Below are 20,845 nucleotides of genomic sequence, written 5' to 3'. Positions count from 1 at the left end.
TAAATTCAGAAATTAGAAAAACTTAGCACTTAAAAATTTCAGTTTATAAAGCACACCCTAAATTACATCAAAAATTAACTAAAGGATTAAATCTTTTATTTTAGTAGAGGGACTACAACTAGAATTAGACTGATTTTAAATCCTCCTTAAATGAAAAATCGCGTTAACCTTAAAGTAACCTCGTTTAACTCCCAATTTTTTGACGGCTAAATCAGAATCGTTAATTTCAGTTGAACCCACCGAATAAAACATCAGGAGCCGCCCAATCAGTAACAACACCACCTGTCATTCTTAGCTTTTCCTCTTTCACCAGGGTACCGTATATTTTAAAAATAACCAAACAAGCCCACCATTTAATAAATAAATTAATAAATAAAAGTCGGCCAACATAATAAATCCTAATTAAAATAAATCATCTTCATGTTACTAAATCATTTCTGCTCTCTCTGTTTGTCTTTTTGCCTTCAGATCTATTATTTTATTAACAATTAAAAAAATTGTTTTTTTTTTCTCATTAAAGAACACTTCTCTCTTTCGCTCAATCACTCTCTTCACCATTTGTCAATTTTCGGAATTTTGAATCTCTCCACAAGTACGCTCCAACGTAAACCCTAATTGCTTTTTTTTTATTTTTTTTCAGTTTTCGATTTACTTCGATTGGTGTTTAATGATCTTGATCTGTATTGTTTCCATTTTGAGATCTGACTTCCGTTTTACGGGTTCTAAAAACGGAAAGTTTTTGCATTTCTTTTTTTTTTGGCCAAGAATAGAAAATTCTGTTGTTAGATTCGATATCATTTTCATCTTACCAAAATTCATCGTTAAAAGAATTATAATTTCGTTATTTTGAGTTTTGATTTTAGTGGATCACTTGCAGCTTGGTGCGATTTGTCACTTGCTGGAGACTGAGGAATTGACATTACTCAAAATTGAGTTCCCGTCGGCTCTATTTCGGTTTGGTTTGGATCAGTGTTGTGTGATTTAGTTATATAGGTGGAATTGTTGATCCATAATAAGGAATTGAAATTCAGTTTTATTTTTGTGGTTTTTTATATATACTGGTTATGGTGGATTTATAGTGAACTTTGGATTTTGTTCTAATTGTTTTGTATCTGTTGATTGTGATGGTTGGGGAAAGATCGGTGCTGGGAGGAGTATAGAGTAGGTGGTTTCAATGCTTGTTGGGCTTATCCAGATTCGCGGTGACATATATAGAAGTTTGTATGTAATGATAGGTTATGCTTTTCACAGTTCTTGGAGACTTAAGCTAAAGGGGTTGATTGTTTAGTGGCTTTCCAATCTTTAAAGTTTAAAGTTTTGGACATGAGAAGCCCCTTGCTCAATAAACTATCTGTTATTTTCGGTCCTAGACCGCCTGTCAGTTGGTTGTTATTATGCTTTGTCAGTGTGCTTGCGCTGATTGCAGTCTTTGGATCATCGTCTTCAAATTCATTTGACTCTGTAACTTCCACTCCCGTACCTGAGATCTTTACAAACTATAGAAGGCTAAAGGAGCAAGCAGCAGTTGATTATTTTGAGTTGAGAACTATCTTGTCAGGATCTAGTCGGCAAAGGGAGCTTGGCCTTTGTTGCAAAGAAAGAGAAAATTATGTACCTTGTTATAATGTAACTGCAAATTTGATATCAGGGTTTAAAGATGGAGAGGAGTTTGATCGACGTTGTGAAGTGCCAAGGCAAGGAAGCTGGTGTTTAGTTCGCCCTCCAAAAGATTATAAGATTCCACTCCGTTGGCCTGCTGGTAGGGATGTGATATGGAGTGGAAATATCAAGATAACAAAAGACCAATTCCTTTCATCTGGAGGCGTGACAAAAAGGTATGTATTAAATGCTTTTAGATGCTTTGTGAAAGTAGCAAGTGTGAGGCTTATCTCCTTTAGTACAAACTTTACCTTGTAGAATTAATCAGTGTCTGGTAGCAGCTTATGTTCTTTATGTGATCAATAACAGTTTTAATTTATCTTCATAATTATTTAAAAAATTGTCTAGAATCATGTTGCTAGAAGAGAATCAAATTGCTTTCCACCCTGAAGATGGCTTAATCTTTGATGGTGTCAAAGATTATTCTCGTCAGATTGCAGAGATGTTGGGACTGGGAAGCGACTCTGAATTGTTTCAAGCCGGAGTAAGTCTTTTATTTCACTTTATCATGATATTCTTACAGCTTTTTGCATTTTGGGATACCTTGAGCTTTGAAAAGTTGGTATTTTAGGAATATCTTTTTTCCCAAATATTTTAGCTTGTTCTGTTTAAAAATATGAGAAGATATTGTATGGTCTTCAAGAGGAGGTAAAACTATCTGCGCTATATGGTATTTAATCTCCTACTTTGATTGCAGGTACGCACTGTACTTGATATTGGTTGTGGATTTGGAAGTTTTGGAGCTCATTTAGTTTCACTGAAGTTAATGACTCTTTGTATTGCCGCATATGAGGCAACGGGAAGCCAAGTTCAGCTAGCTCTTGAGAGAGGTCTTCCCGCAATGATTGGAAACTTCATATCAAGGCAACTGCCATATCCATCATTATCATTTGACATGGTTCATTGTGCTCAGTGCGGTATTGTTTGGGACAAGAAAGGTACTTTCAGAGTTTAATAATAGGCTTGCTTTCTGTTATTTGTTGATACTCTTCTGTCTTACTTTCCAAATTATTTGGGAAAATGTAGCTATACCACTATTTCATTCCTTATATTTTTAGTGATAATCTAAATTTAATGTTTCAGTATAGAGTTGTTTGGTGCATTGTAAATAATGCTTTCTGTTAAGCTTAATAACACCGCTAGCCATAAAATGTATTTGACAACTGAAACTTCAACTGCTGTTCTTTGATGAAAAAGACTATTTAGGGCCAAAAAGGAAAAAGAGAAAGTTAATGCATGTAGCTTGAGTTATCTGAAGTGTTAACCTTAGATATATGTATGATCTTAATCCATTATATATGTATCAATATTTAATAAATAGGCAAGTATTTTCCCTATTGTAAAATTACGTAAGCTTTGCTTTCTAACTATGGCATTATAAAACAGAGGGGATTTTCCTTATAGAGATAGATCGGTTACTCAAGCCTGGAGGTTATTTTGTTTTAACCTCACCAACAAGTAAGCCACAAGGAAGTTCAACAAGTATGAAGAAAAGAAACATGTTAACACCACTGGAACAATATACTGAAAAATTTGTTGGAGTCTTATTGCTCAGCAGGATGATACTTTCATCTGGCAGAAAACAGCCGATGCTCATTGCTATTCTTCTAAGTGAGTATACACTGATATTTTCACTCTTCTGTTGGTAACTCTTAGATCAACTGATTTATGGAACAGGCTTTGTTTTTAGGTTATCTTACCCTTTAACTTTGAATTAGTTGTATCTGGTTCTCTTAACTTATAACAGTCAAACCACCTCTGATGTTTTTTGAACTTTCATTTTCTTGAATATAGCAAGAAGAACGATGTACCTCTTTGCAAAGAAGGATATGATGCACCCTATTATCAGGCCTTGGTACCATGTATTTCTGGAACTTCCAGCAAACGCTGGATTCCTATTCAGAACAGGTCCTCTAGCTCAGATTTGAGCTCAGCGGAGCTTGAAGTTCATGGAAAGTATTTTTCCTGCTCATTTTTTCTTCCTGCTCATGCTTTTTGAAAAAACAAAGATTCCATTGTGCTGCAATATGTAATACATAGGATATTGATAAAGTAGATGGTTTAGTTGGCTAGGATATTGATGTAGGTTAATCTTGTGCAGGAGTTAGTCCAGAGGATTTCTTTGAAGACTTGCAAGTTTGGAAATTAGCTTTAAAAAACTATTGGTCTTTGCTTACACCATTAATTTTCTCTGACCATCCCAAGAGGCCAGGAGATGAAGATCCTTTGCCACCATTTAATATGGTACGCAATGTGATGGACATGAATGCTCATTATGGGGGTTTGAATGCTGCATTTCTGGAGGAAAGGAAATCGGTGTGGGTGATGAATGTTGTGCCTGTTAGGGCACACAATACGCTTCCTCTCATTCTTGACCGGGGTTTTCTTGGTGTTTTGCACGACTGGTCAGTTTTTTACAACTTCATCAAAGCATTTGTTTAAGTTGATAGCTATGTTCTGGTTTTGGATTGTAAGTTTTAACATCTTTGTTTGGTTATGGCTATATATCTTCACAAACTTGTACCTTTTAGGAGTGATTTTTCTTTTTGTGTTACCTGATTAAGATAATGTTAAAATTTTTGGATCCCAAATTCTGTTAAAAACTAAAATAGTTTGCTTTAGTTCAGATTCTTTGTTAAAATTGAATATCATTGTTGCCTATAAAGTTTCTATATCTACTGAAACCTTCAGTTGTTGAACTATTATTTGGCTTATTTGCTCAAATTAAGTTGGGAAGTGTATTAGATTGCTAATAGTAAAATTTACATTCGGAATTTGAATGTGCGGTTCTCTTTGAGCTCCTTCAAAAGTTTTTTTTTTTTTTTGCTATTAAGTTTGCTCTTTAAGGCGTGCAGATATGTCATTCCTTTGAATGCTGAAAGGGAATTTTTATCTCATGTATCTGGTGCTGTGCAGGTGTGAACCCTTCCCAACATATCCTCGAACGTATGATTTGCTTCATGCAAATGGGCTCCTCTCACATCTCACTTCAGAGAGGTGTGGCTTGATGGAGTTATTTATAGAGATGGATCGAATTCTTCGTCCTGAGGTACTCAAATTCTCTGGGTTTGTGCTTGAAATTCCATGCAGTGTCCCGTTCTTTCCTCTTTCTATTTTTCTGCGTGACTTTCCTCCGACACCTCTCAACTGTTTGTTATATTGTTTGAAGACTTGATTTTGTTATGTTTGTATTTTATGCTCAATACCCTAATCCTCCTCAATAAGCCCTGTCTAAAAAGAATTTGATATTTTAATCAATGCCCTAAATTACCATTTCAATTGTCCTAGCCTATAATTTGTTGTATTAATTAATGGTTTCTGAAATAGTTTTTAGCTTCTTGAGCAACGGTATACTAGAAGTTATTGAAATTCATAATCTTAGCTTGTGTTTTTTGCAGGGCTGGGTTGTGCTCTCTGATAAATTAGGAGTTATAGAGTTGGCACGTGCACATGCTACACAAATACGATGGGATGCAAGGGTGATCGACCTTCAGAATGGTAGTGACGAGCGCCTACTTGTTTGTCAGAGACCTTTTGTGAAGAAATGATTGCTTTAGCGCCAAAAGGTCTCAAGACCGCAGATCTGTAAACTTTTCTTGATCTGGTAATCCTCTAATTAATCCACCGCAAAACCCTTTCTCACTCACACATGCATGCATGCATACATAGTCAGCGTAAAATGTCAAACATATTAATGATCCTCTTATTAATTGATATCTCATGACACTGGAACTATGTTGGCTTTGGTTTCCAGATCACAGAGTAAGTGGTATGTTTTAATAATTAGGTTTACGCTAACCGGATTTTATGGGTACAAAACCTTTCAAGTTTTTGATGGTATCATATCATGCACCAAGCTTATAAGCATTCGACTGGTCCAATGGTGTTATACATATTACACTATTGAAAGAAAATCGAAACCTCCTATAAAACCTAGGCATCGGCACATATCATTTTTCAAAAGATTATAGTTAGGTATTATGTTCTAGAACTGATGATGCAGCTATTGTGGCAGAGGATGAACTATCGGTGGCATCACAATGTTGGATATGCTCCAGAGTTTCGACAGGTTCGATATTAATGACTTGAGAAGGAGCATGGTGGAGGATTGTAGAATAGATTAGAAACGAGGTTTGCTGCTAAAGTAGCTGCCTTTCGTTTTCTTCGTCAAGGTATTTGTAGCAATTCATCCATCCACATTTTTTCCCACTTGGTCTTATTTTTGAGTTTGTTGATTTCTTTATTATTTGATATTGAACTCCTCCTTGTATTGAACCATCAAAATTCATTGCTGTGCAATGGCCATGAAATGTGATAATTACAAATAGATCAAACAATCTTTCTTTCTAATGGGTTTTTTTCTTTTTACTTTACATTCGTTTCTTCTGTGTTTGTTAGTGTGCTGGTAAGATTTTGGTTAGGTCTAAATCAGATCAAGCAAATGACGAAAACTCTCATGGATATGCTCGAGCCAGAGCTGTCAATATGCCCAGGTCTCGTTAGTTTTGGATTGGGTCAATTTGGATTTTAAAAATCTTGGATCATTTCAAGTTAAGACTATTTCATGTTCGGATTATTTTAGGTTCAGGTCACTTTAGGTTTGGATTGTTATGGACTTGAGTTATTTTGAGTTAGTTTGATATTATGTTTGGGTCATTCACGTTTGCCTGTTGGGTTTCTCAGTTTGTCATTTTGGTTTGAGGTCCTTTTTGATATTTGTTCAGGTCATTTTTTATTCTGAGTATGATGTTGTGTAGGTCCGAATCGACTCTTTATGGTTGATTGGGTTGAGTGGAAATCAGATTTGGCTAAATTAAATCATTTTATTAGATTTAATTATAGGTCCAGCTCTGAGTCATATTTTCTCATTTGGCAATTCTCAGATTTCTATTAAAAATGTTTTTATGATCAGTGGAGTAATAGTAGCCAAAAATTGGGTCAAGCTCTCTTCCACTAAATTATCATATTTTATTTTCCAAGTTTCATTCTCAAATCCCCAATTAGCTAGAACTCCAAAAGAGAGATCTAAATCGAACTGTAATGAAAGAAAATTGATCTAAAATATGAAATTTAACTTGTACTATGGTTCTCATTTTTAATTGATTTCTGAGCTTTAAAATGTTTCAATCTTATCTTTAAAATTTTAAAATTACATTATGTTATTAAAACAGCTAATTTTACTTTTTAAGTGATACATTAAATTTTAATTTAAAAAATAAAGACTAAAGAAAAATAAATCCTTAGAAAAGAAGAAAAGTTAAAAAAAGAAAAAAGAAAAAAAGAAAAAAAGTAATAGTAAACTAAAACCTAAAGTGAAACCAGAAACGAGAGGAGTTGAAGCCTCGTAAAGCCTCTGGAAAAATATAAAATTATAAGATTCAAAAATACCAAAACAAAACTTTTGCCTTTTAACCTTTCTTTTCATCTTTAATTTCAAAATTATGTTAAATAGGATTTGATGTATCACTTAACGATGAAATTAACAATTTTAATAATAAAATGATTTAATTTATATAATCTCAAAAATTATTTTAAAGTTTAAAAATTAATTTAAAATGAGAGTCATAACTTAGGTTTTACTCAGTTGTCCTCTAAACTTAAAAACCTTTGTATTGGTAAATGCATTTTTTTCTTTTTTCTTTTTTATGGTAAAAAAATTATTCATAGATGAAATCAATATAAAAGGAGATTATGGAGTCTCACAAGGAAGACGAGTAAAGCAAAAAACAAGAAGACATGATCTGAAGAACCTCCAGGTCGCGTTCTATTGGTACTTAAAAGTCACTTATCATCCAGAAAAGAACATCTTGTCTTGATGCCAAACCTTATTATAGGCTTCAGCCATTAGTATCTCCTTTTTTTTTTGTAATAAACAAATTAAATTAAAAAAACAAAACCTAAATCTATATACTTTATTCAATCAACTGTTCCTAAAGTTTGCTCAATTTCTCTACTTGAGTTTTGAGATAGGTCCCCCAAATGTGAGTTAGTATAGTGGCTCGCCCAACAAATAGAAATATTGATAATCTCTGATAAACTCTATGTTAAGCCTTAGAATACAAATAAGTTTCTATTTTTCCATATTCGCTATGCGACTAGCCCGAAAAGGGTAGGCCATGAAGTATTGGCCCATGTGAGCCATTAGTATCTTCCTTTGAATGTGTTGAGATGTGAATTGATTTTTTCTCCCCCAAAATTTAATGGATTGATCGAAAATGACAAAGTATAAACTCAAATGAAGATTTTAGTACATCAACAATTAATTTCTTTTCAAGAGATTAAACAAATTAATTGAAAATAACATACGATATCAATAGAGCACATCAGTAGGCTCAAACAAAACGAAATCGACAACATCAAGTAGCTTTGGAGGCTACTTCATGCGAGTGAAGTTCCCATGGCATATGGGCCAACAAACAACAAAAGATGTTTGTGGTGAAAGTGTTAGACTACTACTCTATCGTCATTTGGTATGTTTATTTCTTATTTCTTTCTGCACATTTCTATATGTTTTAAGTAAAATCGAGTCATTAATTTATGTTTTTAGGTGCTTAATTCGTATAAGTGTGTTTTTAAGTAAATTTTATGTTATTTCATGTTTTTGATGGATTTTTTATATCTAAATAAGTTTGTGTGGATATATAAGATCAATTGGGGGCCAAGATGCACTTTAAGGGTGGAATTGTAGTTGCAGTCACGACCACAAGTCATGGAAGTTACAACATTGAAGATAGACGCATGACGAGCTAACACAGGCATCTCGCAGCAGCGTGGAAACACTTGACCCTGTGCCGTTGCAACCTCATATCGTGACGAAGAATAGCTGACACCGTGACGATTACAATGGACACTGACCTGCATTTTAAGGACATTTTGTGATCATTCTTCAATTTTAGGCCCTAAATATTATAATGATATTAATGACATTTTAGTCTTGTAATTGTTTTCGATGTAAACCAATTTTAATACTCAATTTAAAGGGATTAATAGAATAGAGAGTAGACTGCAGATGATATTTTTCTTTCCTAGGAATAGATTATTATAGAATTTTCTTTTCCATTTCTTTTAGTAGTTAAATCTTGATTTTATTTTTTTACGTGGAGTTTTTATTTTAGTTCGATTTTAAAATTTTTCTATCCGAGTAGACTCAAGATTTTTGCTTATCCCGACTTATCAATGAGTATTTCTCTCCTTATTTTTATTTTTATATTTCATTTATTAAGTGCTTGATCGAATGTTTGTATGAAAATTGAAATGAATCATGTACTATTATGATTATCTTGCACAAAATAATTGATTGTTCGATTAAGTGTATACTTCTATTCGATGGAATATTTTATTCAATTTTGCCAAACTTCTTAAAATACTAGAACTAACGACTCTAGTAAAATATTTAGACAAATGAGATTGATAAGGAAAAAGTTGTTGGGTAAGGATTTTGTAAAGTTGTCTGAGCGATGAGACCGATATGGTACTCGTAATCAAGAGTAGTAAACAACTTGATTGAGATAGTGTATTAGCTTAATCGATATTTGATAAATTGATTTATCTTAAGTTAATGAGTTCACATTGTTCAACCAAGAAATAGAAAGTATTTAATTTCTAATAAAATGTCTAGGATTATTTTTAACTTAATTCTATTTCTGGTTGCACTACTAATTTGTGTCTAAATTAGATTAGTATTTGCTTTGAAATAATTAATTTGATAACAACATTTATTAATTTTGACAACCCCTTAAGTTCAGTCCTTAAAATACTCCTTGTGTTTCGTTATAACACATATAAATATTATAACTGACATGTCACATTTGCAGTATAAGTTGCTTGCTTTTTGTTTTTTCTGCTTATTAATTCTATATATTTTGTGCTTATTTCTCTAGATAGTGTTCATCACTATATCGCAGTCAACTACCTTTATTTCTTTTCTTAAATCTCAATGAATGAAGCATAAGGCGAAAATCGACCAAATAGTTGCTACTACAAAACCAAGAATGACTGCCAAAATCGAACACTCAAAACAAAACAAAACAAACTCAAATAACTCTACGATGAATCTACATTCACTAAATCTTCATGACGCTAATTAAAAGTCACATGTCGTAGGGAGGGGAGTAGCTTGTGGCATGCAAAATACTTGACTCCCTGGTTTAAGAAAAATTACATACTCTTATGATGTTTGTCATTATCGACTCGTTAGCCACTTACCCGATTGGGACCGACCCGGTCCTCTTTATTTTAGTAGTGATCACTTGCATAGTTAGCTTAAATTAGTTCGCAAGTGGTGGGTTCACATCATCGTGCAAGCGAACCCTCACTCAAGGGACACATGTTAACCTTAGAATAGTGTACATGTTGGCATGCATGAAGGCCTACCTAGAACGTCATATTCAGAAACCGTATCATATAAATAGGAAAATTAGCCTCCTTGAAGGAAAGACCCACAAAAATACTCAACACATTCTTAGCCTCTCTTAAAAAACAATTAAATCACTTTAATTCCTTAGTTAAATGAAAATTTTTATAATATATCTTGATTTATAATATAATATGTCTAACTTCACCTTGGTTGTAAGTGAAAGCTTCATGAAGCAAAAGAAAATGGGAGGGAACCAAAGTGGTTTTGGAAATTCTATTTCTTCGCTTGAGAGATAACAGTAAGTCGATTTCAATTCAGTTTGACCGTTTTAATTAACTTAATATTTAATATTTTCTTAATTATTTTAAATATATTTATATTTTATAATATATAAATCAGTTAAGTTAATTAAATAATTTATATTTTCATTGTTTCAAATATATATTTTAAATAAATCGGTCAATTGACTTAATCGACCGAATTGATCAATGTTAATTCAATTCGCTTAGATCAATTATATATCATATAAATCGGTCGATTTAATTATTATATATGATTATAGGTTAAGTTAAAAAAATCGATCGAATTAATATGATTTGGTGTGTACAATCAACCTTCGTTAAGAATTGAACACTTTGACTGACTAAAATGAAAGTATCCTAAAAATTAGGTGATGGAATTATAAAAACTTTTAGAAGACTAAAATAAAAACAACCTAAAAGTTGAGTGATAAGAAAAAATGTCTAAACATGATTGCTGAATATGTCAAAGTGATTGGCGCTTCAATTTTATTAGGGGAAGGGAAAAAAAAAATTAGCTGACGAAATTATAAGAAGTTTTTAGATGACTAAATGAAAACAATGAAAACAGTTTAAAAGTTGAGTGATCAAATCCAGTGATTTACCCATAAAAAAAAAAAAAAAGTCTAAAACATAGTTGGCGCTTCAATTTTGTTAGGGGAAGGAAAACATTGCAAATTTTAAGTGTCGATTGGAATTGCAGAGAATCGAACCCTGTACCTCTATCATGCAAAGCAAGCGCTCTACCATTTGAGCTACAGCCCCAATTGCCTTTATGGCATAAAATTTAGTCTTCAAATAATATTTTAAATACTTGGATTACAATTCAGCCTGGAACGTCCAATGGGTGGATTGGAAAGAAAGAGAGGGAAGAAATTCTAAAAAAAATATATTCATGTTCTATTATATTTAATTTCCAAGTAATATTTAATATTTTTGTATCAATTTATTTTATGTTTATAAATTTGTTAATGTGATTCAATTTATAAAAAAAATTTTGTCTAAAATTTAATACATAGCTATAGATTATACATTTAAAAGTTTAGACAATAATATATGTTGATTCACTATTATATTTAGGATTCATGTTCCACCAACTAGATAAAAAAAACTAAATTTGTTTTTGTTGATTGAGTCTTAGCTCGATTGACATCAGTATTATTATCAGTGCAGGAGGATATGGGTTCGAGTACGTTGAAGCATATTATCTTCTTATTTAATGGTTGAGGAGGGACAATGAGTAGGTCTAACCATTATATCAAAAAATAAGAACTTATTGAGATTAATGTTCAAAAACTTATATTTAATTTTAATTATAATATATGTATTTAAATATTAGTTTGCATGAAAATATATTTAAACAAGTTAATTTATACAAATTTGTATTATTTAAATTATTTAATCAAGTTAAATTTTAATAATATTTTTGTTTTATTAATTTATCACATATTTTACATAATATATCATAATTTATTTAAATAAAATATTTAAATAATAATTTTTTAATATAATTAAAATTAAAATTTTTTGTAATTAATTCTTCAAACCAGTTTCTTCTTTAATTTTAATATCTCTCATTTCAATATCAAATTTCCATTAATAATATCATATAAAAATCTAATTATTAAAAAATTTGTTAATAAAATTTAGTTTTTAAAAAATAATAATCATTTAAAAATAAATATTAAGTAATAATATCTTAATTAAATTTACAGTAATTAATAATAAAACAAAAAAAATATAAGAGAAATATATACAATTTTTAAGAAAGAATTGAATAAGTCTATAATAATTAACGGATGGCGCGGTCTCACTTTGAAAACCTCCCCCTAAACTTTGCTCCTCCATTAACTTTCTTCTATAAGAAATCATCATTTTCTTTCCTTTCTCTCATTCCCCAATTTCTTTTTTCTTTTTTTACTTCCCTTTTGAAGTACACTTTCTTTTTTGAATTTCTATTTCAATAATGTCTTCTTCAGAAAAGGAGAGAGAAACTCATGTTTATTTAGCTAAACTCGCTGAACAAGCCGAACGTTATGAAGGTAATGAAAATTTTATTACTAATAATAACGATGACTTTTCAAATAGAGATGGAAAAATTTGAACATTTCTATAAATTTAATAGAATTTTGCTTTGCAGTGTGCTGAGAAAGTGTTATTTTAAAAATTTAAAATTGTTTTCAAGTTTGAGTTAATTTTTATTTATTTCGAGTTTAAATTTTGAATCATTTTAGATTTTAATAAATCTTATTTAAATCATTTTCAAGGATTTTTCACTTTAATATTTTATTTTAGTTAAATCAAGTTTGATGTTAGATCACTTTATCATATCTTGATAAAAAAATATAATAATTTATGAATAAATTATTATAATACTAAATTAAAAATTTATTAGTAAAAAGCAAAGAGTAGTAAATATAATGGTATCTATGGTATAGTATGTATAAACTTTAGTTCGGCTCGTAAATACAAAACTTAAGTTTTATGTTTAAGTAAACATTACGAATAATAAAGCCTAAAAATAAAATAAAATGTAGAGGTTTAGTATTTTGTTTTTTTCAGTAGAAAGTAAAAGTTAGTATTATTAAACTTAAGGTAACACAAGAGAAACCTAGGAGAAAAATCTTAACTAGAGTTCACCTTAATCAATAAGTTTATTATATTTGAAAAGAAGTTATAACAATCCTTTCTGCCAGAAGAATATGAGAAATAAATTTCATTTGAATGTTACTTAAACCTCTCTCATTTAAATGCTTTTATTTATGTTTATAATGAGCCTGAGGCAATTATTCCTATTGTTATTGTTGAGGCTAATGGGTCTCCACATTGTGTTTTAATCTAGTTCATGTCTTCTAAAAGGAAAAGACACTCAAGTCAATATATACTTGTTACAAGTCACTACTAAGTAGATCCACTTTAACCTCTCTTTTATGCTACAAATGGCGTTAGGGCTAGCCCCTATTTATAGGCAACCCCAATCATCCACATGGACCGTTAGGATCATTTCTAGTCTAAAAATCTTGTTCTAAGCAGTTTAAGGCCCTATGTGGCTTATTTAAACAGACAACTCAAGCATCCCTCTTCAGTTGCACACTCTCGGCAGTTATGCGCGGGCCATGACACTGACACATGCTCATTTTCAACATCCATACAAACAAGAGCATAGAGATGGATAAAGCAATCTCTACTATTGCTCTCCTCCATAGTCATCCCTTAATTTAAGTTGTATTTAAGATTGGATCAGCAAGTTTGATTTTTTTTCTTTTATCTCGTGCTTTTGGTTTTTGGATGTGAGATAGAAATGGTGGAGAGTATGAAAAAAGTGGCGAAACTTGATTGCGAGCTGACGGTGGAAGAGAGGAACCTACTGTCGGTGGGATACAAAAACGTGATCGGGGCACGAAGAGCCTCATGGCGGATCATGTCTTCCATTGAACAAAAGGAGGAATCCAAAGGGAACGAAGAGAACGTGAAGCTGATCAAAGGGTACCGTCGAAAAGTAGAAGAAGAGCTTTCCAACATTTGCACTGACATTTTGAGCACCATTGATAAGCATCTCATCCCTTCTTCTTCCTCTGGTGAAGCCACTGTTTTTTACTACAAGATGTATGTTTTCCTTTTTCACTTTTCATTTTAAATCTTTCACTCCGCTTCCTCATTGCCATTGATACTACATATTCCATACACTTTTACTCTAAGGTACAAGTCTCAAAGTCTTGTCTAAGTTCATATATATATACTAATAACTTGATTCTGATTATAGTTATTTGTGAATCTAAACTTCTTGGATAAAAAGTTCAATACAGTTTTTATATATATTAAAGCAATGGGATTCAGGAAAGGTGATTACTACCGGTATGTTGCTGAGTTCAAGACAGATCAGGAGAGGAAAGAAGCTGCTGAGCAGTCTTTGAAAGGTTATGAGGTAACTGAATGTTTAGTTGTTTACCCTTTTATCATTTAAAAATATCCATAATTTTGTTTATTGGTTAAATTGTGGTGTTAATCCCTCTATATTACTCCAATTTGAGATTCAATCCTTTTATTTTAATTTGGTATAGATTCATCCCTATACTTATCATTTAATGATTTCAGTTAAAATACTAAAGTAGATATTTGTTAATAACACTCATTTAAGCATAACCATGATGAGTTGGAAATGTGTTTTTAAGAAAAAAAGGGTAATACTAATATTTTAACCCGAACTAGATTATGTTAAAATAAAATATAAGGATTAAATCTCAAGTTTGAGCATAGTAAAAGGGTTGAACAACAATTTGACCTTGATTATAATGTTCTTCATTTCTGCAGACTGAGCTTTTTTTTTTTTTTTGATATATTTTTACTAAAAAGGCTGCTTCTGCTGCTGCAAACACTGATCTTCCTTCAACCCATCCAATTCGTCTGGGCCTTGCCCTTAACTTCTCTGTGTTTTATTATGAGATAATGAATTCACCTGAGAGGTATATATTAAGTCTCTGTCTGTGTGTCTATATTTAGTATCGGCGATATATTTGGTTATAAATTGGGAACGTGCAGGGCATGTCATTTGGCTAAGCAAGCATTTGATGAAGCCATTTCGGAGTTGGACACTTTGAGTGAGGAATCATACAAAGATAGCACCCTAATTATGCAGCTTCTGAGAGACAACCTCACCCTCTGGACCTCTGATTTGCCTGAAGATGGAGGTATTGTCTTGTTTTCAACTGAAAATAGCTTCCATGTACTCCCACATCAACTTCATTTAGGATACTTCAAACTTGAATATACCTGTATATGAAATACACAAGTTGGAGTAAACATTATTGAAAGAGCAGTGGCATAGGACATAGTATTTGATCTTTTCCATGCTGTCCTATTCAAACATGAAGCCTTTTGGTTACATTGGTATGTTTGGGAAGCATTGTCTTGAGACATCTAAGGACTATGAATTTTGATGCAGGTGAAGACACCGTAAAAGGTGATGATACTAAATCTGTGGCCAAATCTGAGGCAAAAGCCGAGGTATAAGGGCTTATCACTTGCCACCATTTCTTCTTTTTATTATGATTTCATCATATTATGGTTTCCATCCCTCTAAACACGGTCATTTTACTTTAATAATCTCATTTTAACTATTCCACTTAAAATCCCAAATTTGAGCATAGTGTAAGGATCAAAACCACAATTTGACCATTATTATTGCTTACATTCCTCACTAAATTGGGTTTTGCAGAAACATTGATAAAGAAAATCTGGGAGTCAGAATTGGGGGGTGGGGGCAGTTCAATGTTTAAAATTTTCTAGTACTCTTTGTCTAAATTGGCTTCTTATAACTGTTCTTACAAGAGGATTGGATCAACCAGTTTAGCCCTTTTACAATGCTAAACGATCATTTGCAGTACAACCAAAAACCAGATGATGAAATCGATCACTTGAATTTTTATTTTTGTTTTAATTTAATATTCTCTAATATGAATTACTTGTTCAAATTATGGATATTTTTGTTATTTTTTGTTATTATTATTATTATTTTTTTTTTGCTTTATATTGTATTGATTTCCCCTTTCCTTTTTTTGACTATATTTTGTGTCATATTATAAGCTTCTATTTTCAACTACTTGGGTTGCTGAATTGAATGTGAGTTTATGAAATAAATGGCAGCCTGCTGATTTTGAGATTACCCAAATTTGATTTATTGTTTTTCTCTGAATTTGGAAAGTTGAAAATGGTTTCAACATGATTTTGAGAATGGTTTTATTCAGTGGTAAGAAGGATTTATTGATTATGTATTCTGAGAGAGAATATTAATTGGATAATAAAGTTTCGTGGATACAGAATATATCTTTATTTAATAATTTTATTGAGCTATGAACATAAATTACTTTTAAAAAACCTTTAAATATTAAAAATTCGCACTTTTATTAATGTTGTAAATAAGAGGAAAAAAATATAAAATTAGCACCAATACTAAATATCAAAGCTGCAATGAAAAGATATTATTAAATATATCAATTTAATTACTTTATGTCCTACATTTTAAGATTTATTAAGTTTTTTTTAAAATATATATGTATATATAAAATTTATTAAAGGACATAAATACATTTAGGGATATTTTGATTCATGAAATGTAAAATTATTAAAATAAAATTTTGTTGTATGGCAGATTATCTAAAACCTTATTTATTAATGAATTTGTTTTTTTTTTTTTGGAAATATAAGATGTTAGTAATGGAGAAGGAAAAGGGAAATGGGAGAAATTAAAGTCAAAGCTAACAGGGTTTACCCAATATAGACAACTTTATCTCCATCAATATAAGGAGATATATTAAAAGATAAACAGAAATGAAAGAAGCAGGGAGATTATCTCAAGAGATGCATCTAAAAAAGCTGCCTGGCCTTATTCGCACTTCATTGACTCAATATCAAGCTCACTTTTCAAAGCGATACAATCGTTTATAACCGATCCAAACTCAGAGCGGAACCATGGGGCTGATCAACGCATTGTCCACCACCATGCTCTCCAGCTCCAGAACAACCCTATGGATATTAAATTGCGGTGGAAATGTAACGGAAATGGAAGCTATCACGACACAATATCGGCGCAACGCATTAAAGAAATCACATCACAATCGTTGCGGTTAAAATCCATTATGTAATGCCGCAAAAGTTATTAAAAAGCGGCGTAATGCCACATCAGCACCGCAACAGGTCGTTTAGCGCTTTATTTGCTTAATTGCAAAAGTTATAACATCTAATAATCAAATTTAAAGCTTCTATAAACTAATGTTGGAGTTTTTCAATGTTTAGGCAATAACGGGATAATTATAGTAGGCAACCACCAAGATAATCAATGGCCAAAGATACTTGTATGTGGGTCAAAAGAATAAGAGAATCAAAATGAAAACAACATTAAATCTTGAAAATTTTAAAATAAGAACCGGAAAGAATCATTAGCAGTATGATAGTAGTAAGCATGAAACTTGTAGACATTGTGAGAGACTTGAAAATTAAGTTCCCCTAATAAGATACAATAAAGCAATTAAAATGATTAGGATTCTTTTTCTTAAAAATTAAATAAAACTCATAAAATGTATAAATATAATTTGTTAAAAGTAGACAGACCTAGATCATGTTTCATGTAAGCTACACAATTTTTTTTTTTAGTTTAACTGAGATTTTTAGTTTTGAACTTTTTGTAGTATATCAAATTTTCATATAAATTATTATATGGATGAGTTGTGCCTATTTGTACAATTATTTTGGCAGGAACTAAGCATGTGTGTATTGAGTTTTCTTTTGAATTTTTACAAAATAAAGTTGTCTATAGCTATTGAAATGAAATGAAATGACACTATCACATGCTTTGTGTAAGAATAGGAACTAATGTGTGTATATATATATTTATATTCCTTTCCCCCACAAAATTCAGCTGAAAGCTTTAAAGCAAAAATTGTAAAGGTTTCAAATTCTTTTTTTACATTACTAGTCTACTACAAATAACATTTTCGGGTGAAAGAGCAGGAGTATTGAATTTCAAATCCTCTCAACTATTTTCTTCAACATTTCAAGAGCTATTTCTTCTGTTTTCTATTTCAAGAGTTGTGTTCTTGAGTTAATAGTGAGGAATCGATATCATCTCAACTCATTTGTAAGACAAGAAATACAAGTTATGTAATTATTATTTTTAAAATATTATTATTTTGTTTATTACTTAGTTTAAATAATATATTTGTCTTACTAGTTGAATTTAGAGTTTCTATGTAATTATTATTTTTACATATTTAATTAATAATTAGTTATATTTATATTGAATTTTATTTGAATTTTTGTAAATATTTTGTAGTGTTAATAATAAGTTTTATATTTTTATGAATCTTTTGTATTATTAATTATAGGTCTTATAATTTTTTCCATTTTTTAGTTTTAAGTCTTAATAGCAGTGTTTCTGTTGTTAGAGTTTTAAATCTTATTATTTTTGTTTCATTTTTGTAGTTTTAAGTCTTATTATTTTTGTTTCATTTTTTAATTTTAAGCCTTATCATTTTTGTTTCATTTTGGTGAATATTTTTTATTGTTAGTTTTAAGTCCTACAATTTTGTTTCATTTTTATGAATCTTTTACTAGTTGGTTTGAACTCAAGTAATTATTAATAATAATTTTCATGTAGATATAAGAAAAAAATGCCACGCTCAAGAAATAAAGAAGATGCTGCTCCCAGTGAAGATTATGGTTGGAGGTGAGGAGAACCTGTTGAAGGTAATCATAATAATGTCAAATGCAGATTTTGTGGAAGAATTATTAAAAGAGGAGTAACACGGTTGAAAGAGCATTTGGCTGCAAAAAAAAAAAAGGAATGTAGTACCTTGTTCACATGTCTTGGCAGAAGTTAGAAAAACCATTACACAACAGCTTCAAGAATATCATAGTGAAAAAGCTACGAAGCAAAGGAGGAAAAAAGAATTAGAGGAAAAAATAAGATTAGGAGACCGTGTAGCCTATGGTGATAGTGGTGATGATGATGATGATGATGAGTTAACTATCACAAGATGTGAGAGTATGAGATCTCAAGTTGAATGGGAAGAAAGGCAACGTCGAAGAGTAAGAATCGGTCAAGATTCAGTTTTTGAAATGGAAGGAGGTAGTAATTCTGGAACTCAAGGAATTAGACGATCATTTACTGTTCGTAATTCTGAAAGAAGTGGGAGGGAACATCAATGGACTAATCTTGACTCTCCTAGAGCAAGATTAGCAAACATGGATCCTGTTCTTGAAAGATAAAAAAGTTCGAAGCAATCAAAACTTAATTCGAGCTTTCTTAAAAATGCAAAAGCTAAGCTAGGGAAAACAATGTCCAAAGTGATATTACATGAAGCTTTACCTGCAATTCTTGCAGAGTCATCATTTCTCCAACTTGTACTTCAAGTTGCAGCGAAAGTTGGAAAATTGGTTAGGGGTCCTTCAGCTTATAAGGTGACAAGAGTGTATTTGGAAGATGAGTATAAATAGATACAAGAATGGGTAAATAGCTTTAGGCCTATATAGGAAGAAAGAGGGGTGACCATTATGTGTGATGGGTGGAAAGGGACAACTAATCAACATATAATCAATTTCTTAATTTATAGCACAAGAGGTATTGTTTTTAAAAAATCCATTGATGCTAGCAGTGTTACCTCTCATATTGCTAAGTATTATTTTGGTTTAATGGACAAAATGGTCGATAAAATCGGTGAAGAATTTGTTGTTCAGGTTATTATAGACAATAAAACAGCTATCAAAGCTTGCAATCATATGTTGATGCAAAAGAAAAGGCACTTGTATTGGTCTGCATGTTTTGCTCAATGCTTGGATCTTATTTTGAAAGAAATTGGTAATAGAAAAAGTGTGAAAAAGTTCTTAAATGAGGCAAAAAAGATAACTTCTTTCATATACAATCATAATTGGATAATTGATTATATGAAAAAATATACCAAGGGTGCAGAACTCTTACGACTTGGGGATCACTAGATTTGCTACCAATTTTATTGCTTTGGAGAGCATTGTTAGAAGCAAACAAATGCTAAAGGAAATGGTGACTTCTTCAGCATGGAAAAGGTCCACATATGCAAGAAAACCACCTAGACTAAAAATAATGGAAGTCATTAACTCAAGTGAGTTCTAGAAAAAGGTTGTTAATGTCTTAAAGATCCAAGAATTGTTGGTTAAAGTGTTAAAAATGTGTGATGGCGATAAAAAACCAACTATGGGTTTCATTTATAAAGCTATGGATCAAGCAAAGTTGACAATTCAAAGAGATTGTCGTTATTACCAGAAATATTGAGATATCATTGATAAGAGATGGAGTAATCAACTTCATAATGATTTGCGTTCTGCTGGTACGTCGTAAAACTTTTAAATATTTTAATTTGTAAAGTGTTTTATTTAGATATTTACTATTTTATTTATTATACAGGATATTTCTTTAATCCACAATTTTTGTATGAAGACAATTCCACAAACCATGTGCTTTGTGAAACCATGAACCGAGTTAGAAATATTATGCAAAAGTTAGAGCCTAACATGAGTAATCAAGTTTTGGCAATGAATCAGGTATATATTTATATACCTAAATTTGTAAAGGAACCTATAAATTCTTATATTGTAATTATTGATTTATTTATTTTTAGTTGTTTCTATATCGAGATAAAGTGGATTCTTTTGGAACACTATTAGCTCAAGCTATAATTCTGAGGACTAATCCTAGTAATTTTTTTTTACCTTTATAGTTTTGTAGATAATAAAAATATATTTATAGATACTTTACGAACTGCATCTTATTATTTATGTTTTTTGGGTAACTGAATGGTGGATTCATTATGGAGGTTGTGCACCTCAACTTCAATGCATTGTTGTTAGAGTTTTGAGTCAAACAACTTCATCCTCAAATTGTGAGCGCAATTGTAGTATATTTAGTTTGATCCATACAAATAAGAGAAACAGGCTCAAGCATAAAAAGCTTCAAAAATTAGTTTATGTCTATTATAATATGAAGTCGAAGCTAAGGCACATG

At 31.2% G+C, this 20,845-nt stretch overlaps 2 protein-coding genes across 2 annotated transcripts; both read left to right on the top strand.

The window, feature by feature from the left end:
* Positions 1-386: 386 nt before the first annotated feature.
* On the top strand, positions 387-6,009 carry LOC107896578 (probable methyltransferase PMT5). The gene is given in 11 exon segments (XM_041086211.1): positions 387-592; positions 878-1,835; positions 2,008-2,143; positions 2,357-2,597; positions 3,046-3,183; positions 3,186-3,270; positions 3,454-3,611; positions 3,761-4,064; positions 4,576-4,708; positions 5,058-5,263; positions 5,675-6,009. Coding segments are annotated over 9 exon segments (1,857 nt in total). The 5' UTR covers positions 387-592; positions 878-1,323; the 3' UTR covers positions 5,208-5,263; positions 5,675-6,009.
* A 6,190-nt stretch (positions 6,010-12,199) lies between these two features.
* Positions 12,200-15,841, top strand: LOC107896576 (14-3-3-like protein GF14 iota). The gene is made up of 7 exons (XM_016821774.2): positions 12,200-12,356; positions 13,614-13,920; positions 14,152-14,239; positions 14,668-14,777; positions 14,854-15,002; positions 15,257-15,318; positions 15,530-15,841. The coding sequence occupies exons 1-7, from the start codon at positions 12,281-12,283 to the stop codon at positions 15,536-15,538; spliced, it is 801 nt and encodes a 266-aa protein (XP_016677263.1). The 5' UTR covers positions 12,200-12,280; the 3' UTR covers positions 15,539-15,841.
* The last annotated feature ends 5,004 nt before the right edge of the window (positions 15,842-20,845 follow it).

Source organism: Gossypium hirsutum, chromosome A13 (genome assembly GCF_007990345.1).
Source record: "Gossypium hirsutum isolate 1008001.06 chromosome A13, Gossypium_hirsutum_v2.1, whole genome shotgun sequence".
NCBI classification, from domain to species: domain Eukaryota; kingdom Viridiplantae; phylum Streptophyta; class Magnoliopsida; order Malvales; family Malvaceae; genus Gossypium; species Gossypium hirsutum.
This window is presented reverse-complemented; position numbering and strand designations above follow the sequence as displayed.

Bases quoted from the DNA above. Each gene is read 5' to 3' on its own strand.
- LOC107896576 (XM_016821774.2), top strand. From the start codon at position 12,281: ATGTCTTCTTCAGAAAAGGAGAGAGAAACTCATGTTTATTTAGCTAAA. The intron at 12,357-13,613 runs GTAATGAAAATT...GATGTGAGATAG, and splicing joins ACAAGCCGAACGTTATGAAG to AAATGGTGGAGAGTATGAAA. The intron at 13,921-14,151 runs GTATGTTTTCCT...AATGGGATTCAG, and splicing joins ACTGTTTTTTACTACAAGAT to GAAAGGTGATTACTACCGGT.